At 38.4% G+C, this 22,685-nt stretch overlaps 1 protein-coding gene and 1 pseudogene across 1 annotated transcript in view; one reads left to right on the forward strand and one right to left on the reverse strand.

Annotated features, from left to right (window-relative positions):
• The window catches only part of LOC102815031 (chromosome unknown open reading frame, human C10orf107), a gene marked incomplete at its 5' end in the record, with an annotated part of 143,146 nt that extends 136,658 nt beyond the window's left edge, over positions 1-6,488 (forward strand). The window contains 2 exons of the mRNA XM_006835802.1: positions 85-225; positions 6,094-6,488. Of these exons, the coding sequence (XP_006835865.1) occupies positions 85-225; positions 6,094-6,168 (216 nt within the window). The remainder of the gene's footprint in view (positions 1-84; positions 226-6,093) is intronic.
• Positions 6,263-13,693, reverse strand: LOC102827587 (annotated as a pseudogene).
• Positions 13,694-22,685: the final 8,992 nt, after the last annotated feature.

Consider the following 22,685-nt stretch of genomic DNA (forward strand, 5'->3'; position numbering starts at 1 on the left):
TAAGCCAATAAAAGTTTGGGGGTTACATAAAAACCATTGAATGCTTCAGAAATCATTTGAGTGTTATTCATTGTCAATATCTAGAGGTTGGATCAAGAACAAGGCCCTGAAGAGACCCAGCCAGAAATGGCTCCATCAGACTTGGATCCTTTAGTTGGTTTCACCATTGAAGATATAAAATCAGTGCTGGACCAAGTTACAGAAGACGTTCTCATCAGCATTCAGGTACTCAGTACAAGTAGAGTGTGCACATGCACTTATGTTATTACTGATTAATTAGCCAACCTCAACCTTAATGTCTGTGAACAGTACACACACTCTGCCAGCAAGAGTGATGCTCAGGATGCAGGAGTTCAATTTAACATCTGAACAAAACTCTGAATTGAGTCATTTGAGACTAATATTATCACAAAATAGATTTGCCAACAGCATCAATGTCCAAAACCATGTGTTATCAGTCTACAAAACCATTCAGCAATGAAATCAAAATAATTAATTAAATAAATAGCACAGTAAAACTACATACCTCGCCACACTATAAACATTGCTCATGCAGGAGTAATTTGAGTACATTTGCAAACAGTAACCACTGAAGCCCAAACCATAATTCTGAGCTGAGCCTTCTTACTAAATCTCTCAAAAGAGACTTTCAAGCCTTTAAACTCCTTTTCAGATAGCTTGTTCCTTCGCACATATCACTAATAGCTAAGCAGTCTACCCAAGGGGCTGCATTAAAATGGTGGCTGTAGCAACTGCCAGCGATTTATCAGCCAACTTAGCTTTATGCGTAATTTTTTTCTATTCTCTCCAAAAATCAAATCAAATCAACTGTTTCTACCTCAACACAAAAGCTTGCAGAAATTCCCATCACTTTCTAGTCAAAATGATTCAATAAATGAATTGCATATTTGAGTGAATTCATCATTTATTTTGGAAATTACCATGAATCCGTTGGACAACATACTGCATAAATAAAATACTAATGCATCTCAGGATAGGACTGAGTTGCTCTCTGAACATGAGACCATATATAAAAAGCACACTGTACTAACAACTAATGTAGAAAGAGCAAAAAGACTAGCTTGGCATAAGCATACCTTGTTACTTGTTTAATCATCAAATGTTGTTGCACTATTTACATGAACATTTAATGATTTGGTGCCAACAGAATCAGCCAAAGTCCTCAGCTTAATAAGGGGTGTTTAGTGTTTACCAGAAATAGTGGAAGAACACGTTTTACACAAAGCTTTATTGTGAACAGCCCCATGAATGTAATAGCTGGTTACTGTGTGCAAGGGCAGAGTGCAGCTGAATTAAGCTGAGTTCTGAACATATCTCCTTTTAAAATTTGATAACATTTCATCTAAATATAGTTTATGTATAATCATGGCCCTGGGCTTCTTGTGATCCTGTGATTCTGAAATTATTGCCGAGGAACTAGTAGACAGTAATAGAATTGTTTGCAGGCCCCCAAAATTGAAAACATCTTTAGCAAGGCCATGTTCCATGGAATAAGCAGTATTTTTTTTTTTTAACTCCTCATCGAATTTCTTTCTTTAAAAAAAAATTAGAGTCTGCAGCACTCATATCGCCACTCGACAAAAGGAAGACTACAATTGCTGCGCATGCGTGTTATTGTCCTATTGGCCTGAAGCCGTCCTTCCTGGGCCTAGAAGTTCATCAGCTTACTCATCTAAATGTGTTTAGGCATAGGAAGAATTTGGACCAAAGGTGAGGGATGGGTATCCTTTAGGTGCCATGGTGATTTCTGTATTGAATGGATTCACGGGCATCAACCTGGGCCAAATGACTGCCAAGTTTTCTACAACGAAATACTGATGTAGATTTATACGTTGTCTCCAGACAGAAACCCTTCTGTGCATTTTCAGTCAATACTCCTAGTTAAAGCCCATGCAGTTTAGGCAGGCACTACCATTGATGAACAATTTCAAAAGTGAGGCACAGAAAGCCCAAGTCACTTGCCCAGAATTTCCAGGGTCAGAAACTCAAGAAAGACCCCGAGTAGGAGCTGGGAACTGGGCTCTGGTCCTAATTCCACTGTTATCCACAAAAACCACACAACCTTTAATTTCGCAACCAAACTACTTTGGGCTTTAAGGCTCCCATGGTGTGGCACTTTTTCAGTGTTTACTTTTTTGTGTCTTGGTCAAATTCCAACTTACATAATTACTCTCTGCTTACCTAAATTTCTTCACCTGTTTTACATGGGTAAGTTATTTTCCACCTCTAAAAGCTGCCTTCCAGTGTTTCTGGCTTTGCAAACTACCACATCCTTTTCAAAGGTAGTTGCACATCAAATATCAGTGGTCAGAGTATATGAGGCAGCTTCAAGAATTTCATGGAAAAATAGAATTAAAAGATAAGGGAATTTTTCCATGAACTTTTTGAAACCCCCTTGCATAAACTTTCTGAGTGAATCAACCTGGTGTTCATGAGTATAGCAGAATTTAATGAAATATTATGTCTAAGAGATTTTAAATTTACATTGTCCTTAATTTTTATGATCTTCTTGAAAGTCATACAGTTACAGTAGTTTTTAGAGGAAAAGGCAATGGAATATCCTTGTTTTAAGTATAATTTTTTCAGAGCTCCTTTTTCAGTGGTTAAAGGCGTATTTCACTTTTTATAATTCAGACATTTCTGAAACTGTGGTATGAACCCTTAAATATTTTAGTGGACTGGTAAATCAATTTAGTTCCCCATTGGCTCACTATATAGTTTTAGAGATTTATTAACAATGAAGTTATCTTAGCCCTAAAATATTAATTAAAACAGTACTGAATAGAGCAAACTTTTTAAACCTATGTACTTTTGGCATTTTCATTTTAAAGATACATCCAAAATGAGGTTATTTTGGCCCTGACTTGTATCATAAAAACTATACCCAGTAGAGCAAACTTTAATGTAGTTAAAGAATTGCATTTCAGAGAAATATGAATGCTAACACTGAATTCCTGCAGTAAATGTCGGCTGTTGGCTCTGTCTAAGCAATATGGTAAAATAATATAAAAACCTGGAGAGAAGTTTGTCATGTAGGGACCCTCCAGATTTCTAGGTCAATATGAAGCTTCCAAGTTAGAAAAACTATGCATAAGATCCTTTCAAGGTTGTTGTTGTTGTTGTGATGTGCCGTGGAGTCGGTTCGAACTCATAGCGACCCTGTACAGGGTTTCCGAGGCTGTAAATCTTTACAGGAGCAGAAAGCCTCCTCTTTCTCCCACGGAATAGCTGGTAGTTTTGAACTGCCGACCTTGTGGTCCACAGCCCAATTCGTAACCGCTACGCTACCAGAGCTCCTTCAAGACAGTGGTCAATGAAAGGCTCTTGAATTTAGGACATTAATTTTCCATTCTTTCCTAAAAGTAAACATTAGAACCAGTTCCAGCCCTAGTGGTTGTAGGCATGTCCTTCTGTTCTGCAGTGTTCTGGGGAATACAAGGAAGTATGGCAAACTAATGGCAACCAGTTCTTGACCAGAAATGGAGTCTTTTGACCTGAGCTCTGCTGGTTATTCAAGAAATTTGAAAGTTAGTTTCTCTATTAGTATACCACTCTATTAGGTATGCATCTTACCTTCATGAACTTATCCCCCAAGGCCCATACTTGATTAGATGGATTCTGTTTCCATGAAATACCAGAAATATTTCCAGGTTAATATGAAAACCCTGACGAGGTAGTAAATAAAAACTGGTAAATGATTACACATTTTTCTTTAGTTGAGAAGAAATTAGACTATTAGTGAATATGTTGTTGTTGTTTTTAAGTGCCGTGGAGTCGGTATTAGTGAGTATGTTGTTGTTGTTGTTAAATGCTGTTGAGTCGGTTTCGACCCATAGCAACCCTGTAGAGGGTTTCCAAGGAGCAGCCTACTGAGCAAATAATTTGTGAAGGTGGACTATATGAAGAAAATATCATTAACAACCTGTGATAGGTGGATGACACAACCTTGCTTGCTGAAAGTAAAGAAAACTTAATTACTGATAAAGATCAAATGATGAAGATCAGTATAGATTATACCTTAACATAAAACAAAAATCCCCACAACTGGACCAACAAGCAACAACATGATAAATGAAGAAAAGATTGAAGTTGTTAATGATTTCACTTTACTTGGTAGCATAGTGGTTACGAATCGGGCTGCGAACCTTAAGGCCAGCAGTTCGAAACTACCAGCCGCTCCGCGGGAGAAAGATGAGGTGTTCTGCGCCTGTAAAGATTTACAGCCTCGGAAAGGGTCGCTATGGGTCGAAACCGACTCAACAGCACTTAACAACAACAACATAGTCAATTACCATGGAAACAGTAATCAATAAACCAACAACGTATTGCATTGAGCAAATCTGCTGCAAAAAGATCTCTTTAAAGTGTTAAAAAGGAAAGATGTCAAAATGACATCTCAGAAAGTTTTTAACACTTTTAAGAATTGAGGTGTGCCTGACCCAAGCCATGGTATTGTCAGTGCCTCGTGCTTATGAACGCTGAACAGTAAATATGGAAGACTGAGAAAGCAATGATGCCTTTGAATTACGGTGTTAAAGAAGAATGGAGCGTGGACCACCAGAAGAAGGACTAAATCAGACTTGGAAGAAGTACAGCCAAAATGCTGCTTAAAAGTGAGGCTGGCAAGATTTTGTTTCACGTACTTTTGACATGTCATCTGGAAGAAGGACAGCAAAAAAGCAGAAGACCCTCAAGGAGATGGATGAGCACGATGGCTGCAACTGTGGGATCAAAGATGGTAAGGATCGGAAAGATGGCGAAGATGGCGCAGGAGTAGGCAGTGTTTCCGTTTGCTGTACAAGGATTGCTCTGAGTTGGAACCACCTCAACTAATGGCACCTAACAACAGCCATATGAGTTTATCAGGAAGACGCTGGTGTGGCGCTGTAAGATCAATTGTTATTATAAAGGTATAATAAAATCACATCAGATAAAATAATCAATGTCGACATCTCAAAACTATCTATTATAGTTGCACTCCTAAAAGCATAAAAATAAATAAGTAAGAGCTCTATGATGAAGTTTGAATTTTTTTATATCTAAAAGCGATTAAATCTAAAAATTATAATTACTTTAAAGACCTCAATTCTGTTATCTATGTTACTACTGTACACTTTAAATTCATTAATATTTTTCCATACAGATTGTTGCCATGTACCATCAAGTCAGTTCTGATACATAGCGACCCTGTGTAGGGTTTCCAAGAGCAGTTAGTTGGTGGGTTTGAACTGCCACCCTTGCTGTTACCAGTCCAGTGTTTATCCTACAGCGCAATACTAGGACTCCAACTGTATATAGATTGCTCCTTGTAAACATATAGATTTTTTAAATCCATGTAACCAACAAGAGCAAAACCAATTTTATTATGTTTCCCACTATTGTTATCTTTGAATATAATTTTATTATTCACTGTGGAAAAGGAAGACATTTCTAGGACTACTTCTGTTCAAATAATCTGAAAGTGTTTCTGAAATTGCACAGGTAGGAATGTTAATCCACTGACTATTACATCAATCACTAAGCCCCGTCAACAATCTATCAAAAATAAACTGTAAGGAGGATAATTCTAAGAATTATGTGTGATAAATTCTTTTAATTATGAGAATTGTTCTAATTGTGAGATTATTTGTGTTGTTACTTCACAGCAGAAGTTTTATGCATTCTCATTTAGAATGGATTACCCAGGAGACAAAACCATCCATTGCAAAGGGAATCAACAACAATGCAATATTGGAGCGCAGAGCAGTTATTCTGATTTGGTGCTTATTGGTAAAGTCTGTCTGAAAACACAGATAAATTATCCTATCTTCCAACACAAGGCTATGTGAAAAATGGCTGTCGAAATACCACTTCCTGTTCATAGCAGACATGCTATACATTGGGAATGTGTAGAGAAATATGATAAAGTGTTATCACATCACTACAGGCTGAAACATGGCTGTGTCTGCAAAACAGGAAGGTGTGTGAGGGATAATGTCTGTCTTTAGGCACTAGAGTATGTCAAAACCACAAAGACAATGTGCAGCAAAAGATAGCTCCATCATACCCACTTTTTTATGATTGTCTTCACAGACCGAGATAAACGAGAAGCTGCAAATACAGGAAGAGGCCTTTAATGCACGAATAGAAAAACTGAAAAAGGCCTGAGGACTCAGTGGAAGGAGAGTGACGCGAAACTTCACAGAAACAAAACAAAACCAGCCAGAATAATATGCTCTCTAGAGCAGCGTGTCTCCTTTATTTAGTCGTAAGAGGAAAACCAAGCCACACTTTTATTATCCTAAGTAATTAGAAAAGTATTGGCCCCAATTTTGCTATCTCCTGTCCCATAACAGCCTCTGAATTTATTGCACAGAGTGTAATAAGAACATTTTGTATATATAAGAGTTTGGAGAATTATATATAAAAACACAATTACTTTTATGATACGCCTTTGACATTTTGACTAATGAATGCTATTTGTCTTCCAGGAAAATAAAGCCAACTTTTTTAAACAACCAGAAATAAAGAAAAATTATAATAATTGTAGCCATGCTGACCCAAATGAACTGCCACATTGCTGGAGTACTGTGAAAATCTACCAGTACCAGAGTGTTGTTCCAACTCATAGCGATTCTGTGTAAGGTTTCTGAGGAGCTGGTGGGCTTCAATCACCGATCTTGTGGTTAAAAGTCCAATCCGTGTTCTACAGTGCCACACGAGGACTCCACAATTTAGAAGGATAAAACGCATGACACAACTACAATTCAAATACACACGCAAGGTTTGAATTTTGGGTTTTGTTTTTTTCCTTCAAATCATTTGATCTTATACATTTCAGTGTGAAACCAATTTTCTGAAATTATATAATGCAGTTTGAAACATTTTAATTTATTCTGCACTGTATTTGTTATTTCTAATCTTGTTACTCTCCCAAGAGAATGCGTGACCTATATAAAAAGAAGCTATGTATAAATGGTTATTAAAGACTAACCTATATATAGATTGTGAAAGTCTTAAATATAAATCAAACTCACAAGCTCCTAAAATTAACCATTATATTGCGCTGGGATGATTGAAAATGTCCCAAGCATTTAAATACTTTCATTAAAATATAGTTTCAAAAAGAAAAATAATCCATTTGTCAGCCCTAAGTCCTTGGTTTGATGAATTAAATTAATGACTACCTAGGTTCTTTGTCTCTCCAAATTTCTAAGACTTGAGAGTAGTTAGTCTACAAATGGAGAATATTACTATGAGGCAGCCATAGGGTTTACGTCCCTTCTGACGCACAGAGACTCTATAAGACAAAGTAGAATTGCTCCATAGGGATTCCATTTTTTTTTTTTTTTTTTAGCTTTTTATTGTGATTTGAGTGAAGGTTTACAGACAGGATCATCAGCTTTACATTCAACAAATTACACACTTTGGTTCATTTCAATGAAGGCAAGCCCTTTCATGAAACAAGTTACCCCACTTTCTCCTTGTGGTTCCTATTTCCATACCACCTACCTTCCCATCTTTTCTCAACTTTGTCCTTAGGTAAATATTGCTCTTTTTTTCTATTTTGAATGACTGAACATTCCACAGTGAGCACACCTTACTAGTTTTGTTGTCTCCTCTATATACCTGTCTATAGCTTAACTAAAAATTGGGCCACAAAAGTAGTTTCCATAAACTTTACAGAGGCAGACTGCCACATCTCTCTTCTGTGGAGTGGCTGGTGGGTTCAAAACTCTCAGTTAGCAGTCGATTGCTTTAAACATTATACCACCAGGGCACTCATGGTGACCCTGTATATACAGAGTAGAACTGCTCCATAGGGTTTTGGAAGCACATATCCAGGACTTTCTTCCAAGGAGTCTCCGGGAGGGCTCTAACCATCAACCTCTTGGTTTATAGTCAAGCACTTAACTGATTTTGTCACCCAGGGATGCCAAAAGCCATTTCCAAATTCTAATGCCCATGGCCCAGGTGTTTGGTCGGCTTCTCCCCAGAATTCCCAGCGTACTCTGTCTCTACACTGGCGTTGGTAAGTCCATGCACACCTCTGTTGAAGTCACCTCATAATAACCACTTCGTCACTCTTCTTTCATGGCGGAACAGCCCAAATTCAAGATCTAATAATAGCAGGAGGAAGAGCATCATCGCAATGGTAGCTACCATCTGTGCTCATTTTAAATTAATTTTGAATTGATAAAGGAATATAAGCACGTCATTAAAAATTTTTTTAAAAAATCCAAAGTGTAGATATTGAAAAACAAATATCATTCTAAATACCCAGATTCCTCTCCTGAGAAATAACTGCAGCTTCTGATAAAACCTTAGATGTATATATTTTTGCGTACTGAAACAATTGCATGTATGTATGTATGTATGGGTTTTTTGTTTTGTTTTGCTTTGCTTTGCTTTGTTTTTTATAATGAATTTTCCTTTGCATTGCTATTTTTTAAAACCCAAATAATACATCTAGGAGATAATTTCCCATCAGTACATTTTTTATAGCTGCATAGTATTTCATTTTATCAACTTTACACTTTTTAAATTAGCCCTACTGATTAACTTTGTATAAAAAAAGTTCTAATACTTTCTTATCAGAAACAATGCTGCACTGACCATCTTCATGGGTCCATCTGTGTGACCATATATGGTTATATCTAACCTTAAAGCTTAAAGAAGGTGAAGTTGTAGGTCAATATTTATGTGCATCTCCATTTTGATAGAATTTTCAAATTGCCTTCCAAAGATTTCTCACCAATTTTATCCCCACCAAGAATGTATGACAGAGCATTTTTCTACAGTTGCCAACAGCATGTATCAGGCAATGTTTTGTATTTAGTAGTCTGGATAGTAGAAAATAATGTTACATTATTATTTTTATTTGTCTTTTGCTTTACTTCTCATGAGTTGAACACTTGGCATAAGCTAATTTTTTATATAGATCTATCTCATATGCATGTATGGGGGCTTCAAAAGGTTCATGGGAAAATTCCATTATCTTTCTTTTTTTTTCCTCTAATTTTTAAAAAATGTGTTGATTTTTGTATATAGCTCTTATCGGACATTTAGATCGTTTCTAATTTTTTTTTAAGTTTTATTGTGAATTGAATGGCGATTTACAGACAAGCTCATCAGTTTTACAATCAACAAATCATACGCTTTACTTCATCTCAATGATTGCAATCCTTTCGTTGCTACAATAGTTATTCCGCTTCCTCCTTGTGGTCCCTCCTTGAATTCCACCCACCTTTCCATCCCTTCTCTTTCCCCGGTTGATTACAATCCAAATCACTTTTAGATAATCAGGTCAGACAGTCTTATACTGAAGGTAGTACGCATGCTCCCATACGTCACTGCCAGCCGCGGAATAAGACCTGTTGTTCCTTGTAATGGGTCTTGATTGGAAGAAGCAGCAATTTATGAGAATCCCCTTTCGTTATTGAAACCAAGCCGACCACAGCCTGAACCTGGAACACCAACAGATACCGTCTTCTTAAATTTGTCAAAGGAGCCAAGGTCACGTTTGATGGCTTCCAGCAACTTCCCTTTGGGTTCTCCACCACTATTAGGACTCAGGTTTGCGCAGAAAATGGTATGATTGATAGGACCTCCAGCGTTGAACTTCAGTGCCGACTGGAGAGCTACCTGGGTTGTGACATCATCCTTTTCCAGTGCCTCTTCATTCTCCTCCTCCGTGGAGTTTAAGTTAGTCACGTGGAGTGTGCTGTGCTGCAGCTGCAAGATTTGGCCGTTAATGTGAGGCTCCAGGGCGCCATAATCATAAGTCAGGCAGACTGAGCTCCTTACCTGGAGCACAGAGTTCCCCGAGGAGCGTCCAGCTCGTGCTGCATGCCACCCGGCATAACGTGGTGCTGTGGCAACGCCCTTGCCGACCTCACTAAATGCAGGTATGGAGACCCCTTCTCAACTGTGTCCTTAGCAAAATGGTGCCCTTTTCATTGTGAATGATTCTAAGGTTAGCTAACCTTACTGGTGGTGTTGCCCCACGTCTCCACCCCAAGACTAAAAATAGGATCCTGGCCGTGAATTCCTTTCTAGGCCTGAAGGGTGGTCAAGGGCCAGTCTCTGGTTCCTCCGCTCTCGCTCGCTCGCTCTCTCGCTCTCTCTCCTTCCTTCCTTCCTTCCTTCTCTTTCCTTTCTTCCTTCCTTCCTTTCTTTCATTTTTTAAAAATAACCTTGAGTTTCTTCCACGATTTTTCTAATGTGATCTCTTCCAGAGCCGTTGGTTGTCCTAGCTGGGCACCCTCTACTTCTTTTAGTCTCAGAGTGGTGAAGACTGATAATCACATATCCCATTAGTCCATTGAAGTAACCATTCCATTCTTTTATAAACTTTATTATATATATATATACTATACAAACATAATTGTTGTTGAGTGCCTTTGAGACAGTTCTGACCCATAATGAAGCTGTACAGGGTTTCCGAGGAGCGGCTGGTGAACTTGAACCTTCAACGTTGTGGTTCAAACCAACTTTTCAGTCCAACGCATTATTAACCCACAGCGCCACACCAGGACTCCTATATAAGCATAATATATGTATTAAATATATATCTATGCATATGAGGGAGCGTCATATGAAATTTTTCCACAAATTTTTTGAAGCCCCTCTTATATATTTATTATATAATTAACTAAGCATTTTATTTTTACATGCTGTCAATCAATTCCAACTCATAGAGACCCTGTATAGGGTTTCCAAGGCTGTAAATCTTTTGAGAGAGCAGAAAGTTTCATCACACTCCTGCAGAGCAGCTGGTGGGCTCAAACCAATGACCTTGTGGTGTGCTGTCCAGTGCTCATCCTGCAAAGCCACCCTGTTGTTAGATGTCATATAGTCGGTACTAACCCATAGCGACCTTATGCACAGCAGCACTTAACACTGCCCAGTCCTGGGCCACCCTCACTACTGTTGACACGCTTGAGTCCATCGATGCTATCACTTGGACAATCCATCTCATTGGGAGACTCCCTCTTTTTCTCTGACCATCCACATTACCAAACATGATAGCCTTCTTCAGTGATTGCTCCCTCCTGACAATATGTCTGAAGTATGAGAATCGGAGTTTAGCCATCTTGGCCTCCAAGGAGCAGTCTGGCTGCACTTCTTCCAAAACGGATCTATTGGTTCTTTGTGCAGCCCCTGGCACTTTCAATAATCTCCAACACCATGACTCAAAAGCATCAATTCTTCTATGGTCCTCCTTACTCACTGTCCAGCTTTTGCATGCATATGAGGTTATTGAAAACACCATGGCTTGGGTCAGGCGAGCCTTAGTCCTCAAGCTGACATCTTTGCTCTTCAACACTTTAAAAAGGTCTTGTGCATAGATTTGCAACACGTCCTTTCATTTCTTGACTGCTACTTCCGTGAGTATTGATAGTTGATCCAAGAAGAATGAAGTTCTTGACAACTTCAATCTTTTCTCCGTTGATAAGAATGCTGTTTATTGGTCCATTTGTGAGGATTTTTGTTTTATTTACACTGAGATGCAATCCATACATAAGGTTGTGCTCTTTGATCTTCATCAGTAAATGTTTTAAGTCCTCTTCACTTTCAGCAAGCACGATTGTATCATCTGCATATCGCAGGTTGTTAATGGGTCTTCCTCCAATCCTGATGCCATATTTTTCTTCATAAAACCCAGCTTCTCAGATTATTTGCTCTGAATACAGGTTGTAAAAGTATGGTTAAAGAATACAACCTTGTCGCACACCTTTCTTAATTTTAAAACTTTCAGTGTTCCCATGTTCTGTTCGAACAACTGCTTCTTGGTCCATGTACAGATTCCTCATGAGCATAATTAAGTGTTCCGGAATACTCATACTTGGCAGTGTTGTCCAGAGCTTGTCATGATCCACAAAATCAAAAGCCTTTGTGTAGTCAATAAAGCACAGATAAACATCTTTCTGATATTCTCTGCTTTCAGTCAAGATCCATCGGACATCAGCAATGATAGCCCTCATTCCATGGCCTCTTCTGAATCTGGCTTGAACCTCTGGAAGTTTTCTGTCAATGTATGATTGTAGCCATTTCTGTATTACCTTTAGCAAAATTTTACTCGCGTGGGATATCAAAGAGATTGTCCAATGATTTCCGCATTCCATTGGGTCACCTCTTTTTGGAATGGGCACAAATACAAATCTCTTCCAATCATTTGACCTGATAGTTGTCTTGCAGATTTCTTGGCATAGATGAGTGAGTACCTCCGGTGCCACCTCACTTTCTTGAAAGATTTCAATTTTGATTCCATCAATTCCTGGTGCCTTGTTCTTTGCCAATTCCTTCAATTCACCTTGGACTTCCTCCTTCAGTATCATTGGCTCTTAATCATATGCTACCTCTTGAAATGGTTGCAAATTAACCATTTCCTCTTGGTACAGTGACTCTGTGTATTCCTTCCATCTTCTCTTGATGCTTTCTGCATCATTCAATAATTTGCCCAGAGAATCTTTCAATAACAAAAGTTGAGGCTTGAATTTTTTTCTTCAGTTCCCCCAGCTTGAGAAATGCTGAGCATGTTCTTCCTTTTTGGTTTTCTGATTCCAGATCAGAGAGCAAGTTTCAGTGTCTCTTCTGACATCTATTTTGACCTTTTCCTTTTTTCTTGTCTTCTCAATGACTCTTTGCTTTCTTCCTATATGATGTTCTTGATGTCATCCTACAACTCTTCTGATCTTCGGTCATTAGTGTTTAATGTATCAAATCTGTTCTTCAGATTATCTCTAAATTCAGGTGGGATATATTCAAGGTTATATGTTGGCTCTTGTGGATTTGTTTTCATTTTCTTCAGCTTCAATTTGAATTTGTATATGAGTAATTGATGGTCTGTTCCACAGTCTGCCCCGGCCTTGTTTTCACTGAAGATTTGGAGCTTTTCCATCATCTCTTTCTGCAGATGTAGTTAATTTGATTTCTATGTATTCCATCTGGTAAAGTCCATGTGTATAGTCATTTCTTATGCTGTCTAAAGAAGGTATTTTAAATAAACAAATCGTTGATTTTTCAGAATTCTATCATGCGTTCTCCAGCATCATTTCTATCACCAAGGCCATATTTTCCAATTACTGATTCCTTCCTCTTTTCTCCTAACCTTTGCATTCCAATCACCAGTAATGATCAAATATATCTTGATTGCGTGTTTGATTGATTTCAGATTGAAGAAATTGGTAGACTTCTTCTATTTAATCCTCACTGGCTTTAGTGGTTGGTGCGTAAATTTGAATAATAGTGGTATTAACCGTGCTTCCCTGTAGGCGCATGAATATTGTCCTATCACAGACAGCGTTGTACCTCATGACTGTTCTGGATATGTTGTTTTTGACAATAAATGCAACACCATTCCTCTTCAATTTGTCATTCCCGGCATAGTAAACCATGTGGTTGTCAGATTCAAAATGGGCAATACCAGTCCATTTCAGCTCACTAATGCCTAAGATATCGATGTTTATGTGTTCCATTTCATTTTTGACAACTACCAATTTTTCCAGATTCAAACTTCATACATTCTGTGTTCCAATTTTCAGTGGATGTTTACATCTGTTTCTCTTCATTTGGAGTTGCGCCCCATCAGCAAATGAAGGTCTCATGGGCTTTTCTCCAATGGGCTTTACTCCATTCGCGTCATCATGGTCACCTCTACTTTGAGGCAGCTTCTCTTACCCAGCCGCATTTTGAGTGCCTTCCAACCTGAGGGTCTCATTTTCCGGCACTATATCTGACAGTGTTTCTCTGCTACTCATAAGGTTTTCAGTGACTAAATATTCAGAAGTAGTTCGTCACTCTCTCTTCCTAGTCTGTCTTCAACTGAAACCTGTCTACCATGGGTGACCCTGCTGGTATTTAAAGTACCGGTGGCATAGCTTTCAGAATCATAGCAACTCAGAAGCCACCACAGTAGGACAACCTGACAGATGAGTGGTGGCCGTTTGTTTTTAAGTGGAAACTGTCACTTTAAATTTCAAGGACATCTGTGTGCATGCGCAGTAGAACCCTCCAGGGGTGGGTGTGGGGTATCAATTTGCTTAGACATCCCCTCTAGTCTCCAGAATGAGGTGCGCAGACAGTGAGAGACCAATGAACAGATACCAAAAAAGAACGTCCACACCTGTATCTCTGTGGTTCTGTCAGGCGTTCATGGCTGTTCTGATCCTTTCCCCACTTGGTCTCTCCCAAGATGGCGGCTCCAGGAGTAGCTGAGCGTCTTGAATTAGAAAGCAATGGATTTCTTGATTCTGCTACAAATTCCCCTAGCTGTAAGCCTTCCAAGCCATATAAATGTTGTTCAGTGTCATCATGTTGATTCTGACGTAGCAACCAGGGAGTAACTGGTGAGTTTGAACTGCCAACCTTGTAGATCAAACCGAATTTGCGGTCCAGTGCTTTATCCCATAGCGCCACACCAGGGCTCCATATATAAAGTCTCTTCAAATACATAGATATGAATACGTACTATGTTCATCTTATATAATATGCATATCTATGTATATGAAGTAGGTGTGTGTGTGTATGAAGGTATATTAAGGGACTTTATAAAAAGCTTGTGGAAAATTCCATTTTTCTTTGAAATTTCTGGAGCTTCCTTGTATATAGTACATAAAGATGTCAAAAATACTGTTGTTAACATTGTGAGCTGGGATCTGCAGGATAATTAGAACCTAACTAGCAAGGAAAGGTAAAGGGACACACCTTGCAGGCAGAGACAGAAGTTGATGCAAAGTCCCTGGGACACAAAGGTGGCCAGAACCAGAACTCTCACAGGGTTCCTTCCATATACCATGTTAGAAATTTTGATCTTTCACTTAAAAGCAATAGGAAATTGTTGACACATTTTAAGCTCCAAGTGACTTCAGATTTGTTTTTGTTTTTTTAAAAGGATCCACCTTCTGGTGCCAGGGTTTCTATCCGTGTAGATCTGGAAAAAAAGAATGCATGAGCTCACAGTGACTCAACAGCCACTAACAGTAACAATGATGATGCTACAGCTCCACGTCTTAGAGGCTTCTGAGAGCAGGAGAAACAAAACTCTTGATTCTTTGTGTTGTTTTTTTAAGTCATAGGTCTCCCTACTATAAGTGGCCTTTGGCACAAGATCAGCCAGCCCCCTCAAGAATGAATTAAAAAGCAATACCAACTTATCCCTTCAACAAGCAAGCAGCCATTCTCTTATCATCAACGGTAAGAACTGTTGCTTCCATTTGTGAGAATAATTTGGAGAGCTTTGTTCCTAGCCACTATGATATATTTCACAGAGAAATTATATCCATTAAGTTATGCACAAGCCAAAAGACTGCTAGTCTTCCAGGTATCTGTGGGTACTATTGCACCTAAGTATGACTTTGGAGTCATTTTTCCAAAATATACAAAGCCCCTATTTCTAGGTTCCATTTTATTGGAACCATTCAACCATTCTGGTGGATAGTAAGTCTGCGTGTTCTTAGATTGCATTTCTTTATGCTTCATTTCCCCTAGAGAATCAACATGCTCCTTTTCCCAACAATTGTAGGAGAGAAATACTTCTGAGTTCTCAAATTTCAGAGAGTCTCAGGAAGACATCCCTCTTCTGCACATCAAAGTCATTTTTTCTGGACATTGATTTTTTTTAAATGCGACAAGTCAGGATCCCTTCAGACAGCCAAAGTACCTATTAATTTATGTTTCTTAAGAAAAATTGCGTCTAGATCAAAATAACCCCATCTTGTTGGAATTCAAATTCCAAATCAAAGAGAGACACTAAATATCTATTTTGTTTTTAGGATTCCTTCCTTTTTCATAGACAGGCAAGCAGTGGAGAAGACCGACTTCTATAATGTTTTACTTGTTAGCGTTGCCAAAGAGTTTGGTGTTTTCATTTATTTCTTAGCTTCAGAGAATGATGATTTTAGTGCCTGGGTTGTTTTTCTTTCAAATCTATCCTGTAATTTCGGGTAGATATAAGGGAACAAATAGAGCAATTGTAGATAATAATAAATGATCTGAATGAAATAATACAAGGTCATAGATAGCAGGTTCGGGAATGTGAAAGAGCTACTTGTACTGGAATAACCTGAGAACTCTTTTTGGAAGGGGTAACTTTTGACCTGAGAGAAGGGGCCAGTCACAGGCTGCACAGAGGAACATTGATCCTAGGCAGTGAAGACAGAAAGTAAAGTGGCCTATGTGTTGCACTGTCAAGAAGAACCTCTGACCATTCAAAGCAGCCTCCAGAGGAGAGAGAAATGCAGTATTTTTCAAGGCATGTCTGGAAAGTGCCCAGGCTGGCTCATAAATTGATACCCTTCCATTTCTCATCCAGTGCTTTCTTCTCCACCACATAACTATGGATGTATTGTCCTACTTTTGAGAAAGAAATATGCAGAACTATAGTCATGAAATGTTTATTAGGCTGATTCCCAAAACCGTATAGCCTGACTATTTATAAGAATCTTGGTCAACATCTCCCTTGAAGAAGAATTCCAAATACATTGAGTGGTGCTCCACTGTAAAGGGGGAGCACAAGTCCCATCCTTAAGTGTGGGCTGTGAAGAGTGACTTCTTTCCTAATAGTACAGGATGGAGGGGGCAGGGGGTAGGGTTAACTTCACAATGGAGATATGACAAACCTTATTATCAGCCAGGTCATCAAGGTCAGAATCAATAGTCATAAATCATGTTGATAGCATATATCCATAATATGTGTTGGAAATATCAATTGACTTCTGTGATCTCCCTCCCCAAAAGCCAGAACTCCAGTTGCATTATGAGCCAAGCATAACACAAATTCCAACAGAGAGCCATCTTGTATTGTATGTGACCACTATTACTCAAAACTGTCACGGTCATCAAAGAAGGTCTGAGAAAGTGTCACAGATGAAAAGAACCTAAGGTGAAAACTAAATGTGACAGTATCTTAGATGGAACCTTGAGACAAGAGACATTCACCAAGACACATTTGAACTATCCAAAGGCACTGATATCGTAGTGGTTATGAATCAGGCTGCAAACCTCAGGGTCAGCAGTTTGAAACTACCAGCCGTTCTATGGGAGAAAGATGAGGCTTTCTGTTCCCGTAAAGATTTACAGCCTTGGAAACCCTGTACAGGGTCGCTATGAGTCGGAACTGACTCCACGGCACAGAACAACAACAACAAGGCGCTGAAGGAGCCCTGCTAGCATAGTGAATTATAAGCTGGGCTACTAATCATAAGGTCAGTAGTTCAAATCTACCAGCCACTCCATAGGAGAAAGATGAGGCTTTCTGCTCTTGTAAAGGTTTACAGCCTCGGAAACTCTATAAAGGGTTGCTATGAGTCAGAACCAACTCAGTGGTACACAACCAACCAACCACTGTGGCACTGTAAGCTAAGTAGATAAACACTGGTATGTTAACCTCAAGGTCAGCCTTTCAAACCCACCAGCTGCTCCTCAGAAACCCCGTATAAGGGCTGCTCTGAGTTGGAACTGACTTGTCAGCACAACAACAACAGTTGCTGAGAAATAAGCTTCTGTCTCCTAGAGCACTTTCATTCTTGGGTCTCTCTGTTAAAGCAATTTAGTTTAGGCTTATAAATTTGATGGATGTGTCTTTGTGTATATGCAATGTCTTATATGGGCCAGTGTCTATAAACTGGAGAAACATTTGATAAATTCATTAACTAGGGACCTGCTCGTAATTTTCTTACATAAGGCAACTACTTCTTAGATTATGTAAGCCTACAATCCCTTCTTAAACTGACATTCTGTGGAATCACTGACTGAGCCTCACCTGTCTGATGAATTACATGCTCAGGAATTTCCTACAAGGGGCCACACCTTAAATACTTTCTCCTTAAATGACTTTGAAATGAAGTCATTTTTTTTTTAAATAATTATGGATAGCTTTGGATTTCTATATTATAACAACAAAGTGTAAATTATTAATTTGTTAGTGGTTTTTCCTTAGACCAAAGTTATCTCTTCAGCTGAAATGCTCTTTAATTTACCAAAAATTATTTAATAAATATCTACTCCAGGAAATGATTAAGGCCCCTACTCCAAAACCATGGTAAAGACCTTTACTGTTGTCAATATTAATATGCTGATTGTTACTCATATTAACTATCCTATAAAGGCTAATAAATATTTTTTGAAATATTTTTCTATTTGAATTAAGAGAGTTGCATAGGTTCAAATAAAAGGCACAGTAAGGTTATGGGTAAAGTTGAAAATAGAAACAGAACTTAACATAGTTGGTGTCTAAGAGCTCACTTTGCTAGGGCGATCAGTTAAATCAGTAAGAATGCATGGGGCTGCAAGATAGCAAAATCCTAAAATCAAAATGGCTCAAATGATTGCAAAAATATACTATACTGTCTAACCAAAGGAATCTTGGGGTGGTGCTGTAGATTAATGTACTGGACATCAAAGTCTGCTTGAACCACAAGGTTAGGGGTTCAAGATCACCAGCCACTCCTCAAAAACCCTGTAAGGCTGGCTATAGGTCTGAACCTACTCGACAGAACTTAACAGCAACATCAAATCAAAAGAGAAATCTAAAAGTAGTGAACGTCAGTGGCATCCTGGAGAACCAGATGATTACTCTGTGCTGCCTGTAGTCCCATCTTCAGCATCTTGGCTTTGACTCTAGTGTGGTCCCCTCATATTTCCAAAATGGCAGCTATAGCCTCACACAACAAGGTCCCAAGGCTCAAAGAAGGAGATGCTTCTTCTTCTCTTATATCTCCTTTTAAGAACAACGTTGTTGTTGTTAAGTGCTGTCTAGTCAGCTCCAACTCATAGCAACCCTGTATAGAAAGTCCCAGGAGCAACTAAAGGGTTTGAACTACCAACATTGCAGTTAGCAGCCCAGTGCTGATCCTACAGCACCACACCCAGGACTCCAAGAACAAAAATAACTTTCCCAAAGCCAGTAAGTAGAGTTTCACAGATCTCTTTGGCCATAATTGATGCCACACAGCCAATCCTAAACCAAATACTAGTAATGGACACAGAATTATTATGATTAACTCAGGTGAGTCAGGATTGATCTTCTGAGGTGGGGAGAGGGGCCTATAACACATTGGTTGGCCAAAAGCTGAACAAAATTGAGATTCAGTGAAACATAAAAAAAAAAAGATTAAAGCATGACTATTGGGTAGGCAACTTAGCAGGCGCTCCACTAAGTAATCTTTCTTTCACATTTGTAATTTAGCATGTCCTAATATTTTCATCATTTGCCATGTTCAGATTTAGCCATGCACACACTTTTTCCCCAAAGATTATGCTACTTGGACTGATTATTACAACTAAGTCTCTGTGGCTTTTTAAAAAATGTTTGCCATAGAAGAAGCGACTGCATTCCAACATGTGTATGAAAAACAGCTAGAAACCAATTCTGTTTTTTAGGTACCCATATCATAGTGAATTATTATTACCTTTTTCTTTCTGCTGAAATTTTGATGGCATGATCATCACTCATTCAATCAAGTGTGGCCATTTCAGATTTAGTTTAGTGTCTTTATTCAAGCTGTCCACACAGATTCCCTTATTTGTTGAAACTATTTCAAAATGAATAGTCAGATGAATAGCCCTATAGCACTGCAAAGAAAAAATCATGGACCAGGGACAAACTGAGGAAACAAAACAAAAAGATGAGGCAATTACAGACTTAGGAAATTCTTCATGATATGAAATGAAATGAAAAATATAGGTAACTGTCATTTCATGCATTGAGTTTTGTGGGGGGCAACTAGTAGGCAGAGAAGAAGCATTAAAACAAAATGTAGCCTATCTCTTGAAGAAATGGCATGATATTTTCTTTATTTATTGTGTATTCCTATATATATATATATATATATTATATATGTATTTTCCTGTATATATATATATATATATAATAGGGATAAACACTGACTCTAATAGTTTTAAAAGAGCTCTGGTAGTACAGTGGGTTACATGTTAGACTGCTAACTGAAAGTTAAACAGTTCAAACCAACAGTAGCTCTGCAGGAAAAAGATGAGGCCTTCTGCTCCTATAAAGAGTTACAGCCCTAGAAACCCTATACAGGATTGCTATGAGTTGGAATGGACATGGTGGCACACAACCACCTCCACCTAATAGTTTTATGTTGTACTTTTTAGACTAATCCTCTAGAAGTTTGGGGATCGATCGCCCTGTCCTCTCTGTGGCAGTTATGGGATTTTTACAGCAGCAATAACCACAAAGAGCTCCCCAGAAATTCTTCCTGCTCTAAAGAAGCCTCCAATCTATGTCAGATACATGGCAGGCCCATGGTATCAGGCAGATAGGCATTCTACCCTGGTAGGGCAGAGCTGACCTCTACAGCTGGATGCCAGGAAGGCTTCTGCCACAATGAACTACAGGATGTTGGATACATTGCATTACTCCACTGGGCCTGGGGGTTATCATTTATAAAGTGGCAGGGTTAGTAAAAGGTTAAAGGAGGCAATCTCAAGAAACCTTTTCCTAAAATTCAAGAGACCTCACTGGTTCTTAAAATATAGAAAATAACCTAAGGAGGATAGTTAAGAATAACTCAAGTCAGCTCAGAAGTGAAACTCCACATGCATTTCCATTAACATAAAGAATGCAATAACAGTTGTAAATTAATGAATTTTGTAATGCATATGTCATGTAGATTATAAATTTGTCAGAATCAAAACCCATGTGAAAAACTGTTGTAAAAAGGCAGGAAAAAGTCAGATAAAAAATGGATTTTCCCATTAAGCAGTAATGTTGTTAGATGCTGTTCAAAACAGCTCAGACTTAGAGTGATTCTTGTACAACAGAATACAACACAACACTGCTCAAACCTGCACCATCCTCACAATTACTATGTTTGAGCTCATTATTGCTGCCACTGTATCATTCGGGAGTCTTCATCTTTTTCAATGACCCTCCATATATCCAAGCAGGATTTCCAGACTCCATTGGGTCACCTTGCTTTACAGTGGACACAAATGTGGATCTCCTCCAACTGGTTAGCCATGTAGATGTCTTCCAAATTTCTTGGCATAAATGAGGGAGCACCTCCAGCTTTGCATCAGATTGCTGAAATATTTCAATTTGTGTTCTACCAATTTCAGAGACCTTACATTTGTCCAATACCTAAAATGCAGCTTGGACTTCATCCTTCAATACCAATAGTTCTTGACCATATGGTACCACTTTAAATGATTGACCCTCGACCAATTCTTTTTGATACAGTGAGTTGGTGTATTATTTCCGTCTTCTTTTGATGCTTCATGTTTCATTCCATATCTTGCTCATGATTATTGTTGTTATGTACCATCAAGTCAATTCCAACTCATAGTGACCCCGTGCACAACAAAATTAAACACTGCCCAGTCCTATGCCATCCTCACAATTGTTGTTACACTTGAGCCAATTGCTACTGCCACTGTGCCAATCCATCTCATTGGGGTCTTCCACTTTTTCACTGATGCTCTATTTCATCAAGCATGATGTCCTTCTCCAGAGACTGGTCCCTCCTGATAACATGTCCAAAGTATGAGAGATGAAGACTTGCCATCCTGGCTTCTAACCATCATTCTGGCTGTACGTCTTCCAATACAGATTTATTTGTTTTGGCAGTCCACAGTACTTGCAATATTCATTGCCAGCACTAAAATTCAAACGTGCCCATTCTTCCATGGTATTCCTTACTCATTGTCCAAGTCTCACATGCATATGAGGCCATTGAAATACTATGGTTCAAAAAAGAAGTAAAATTCTATTTGCAGATGATATCCTATACATAAAAAATCCTAAAGTCTCAACAAGAAAATTATTAGAATTCATTGAAAATTCAGCAAAATGGCAAGGTATAAGATCAATATACAAAAGTCAGTTGGATTCCTATACACTAATAAAGACAGCTCCGAAAAGGAAATTTAGGAAAACAATACTATTTACAATAGCCACCCAAAAGATGAAATTTATGAATAAATGTAATCAGATAAACAAAAGACCTATACAAAGAAAACTACTAAACACTATTACAAGAAGCTAAAAGAGACTTACAAGAATGGAAAAATATACCATGCTCATGGATAGAAAGACTTAAGATTGTGACGATGTTAACACTTTCTGAAGCAATCTATAGATGTAACCCAATCCCAATCCAGATTCCGACATCATTCTTTAAAGAAATGGAAAACATGATCACTAACTTTATGTGGAAAGGAAAGAGACCTTAGATGAGCAAAACACTGCTTAAGAAGAAGAACAAAGTTGGAGGCTGTTCATTCCCTGATCTCAAAATTAACTACACAGCCACTGTGGTCTAAACATCCTGGTACTGGTACAATGAAAGATACATAGATCAATGGAACAGAATTGAGAAACTAGAAATAAATCCATCCACATACTATCAGTTGATCTTTGACAAAGACCTTCTTCAACAAGTGGTGCTGGCAAAACTTGATCACCATTTACAAAAGAATGAAATAAGACCCATATCTCACAGCATATGCAAAAACAAACTCAGATTAAAGACATAAATGTAAAACATAGAACAATAAAGATCATCAGTGAAAAAATAGGGATAATCTTAAGAGCTTATTACATGGCATGAATACACTATCAAACATTATTTAAAACACACAAATAGAGGGAAAAAGAGATGAGTGGGATCTCCTAAAAATGAGACAGTTATGTGCATCAAAAGATTGTGCCAAAAGGGAGC

This window comes from Chrysochloris asiatica, unplaced genomic scaffold (assembly GCF_000296735.1).
Source record: "Chrysochloris asiatica unplaced genomic scaffold, ChrAsi1.0 scaffold00020, whole genome shotgun sequence".
NCBI lineage: Eukaryota > Metazoa > Chordata > Mammalia > Afrosoricida > Chrysochloridae > Chrysochloris > Chrysochloris asiatica.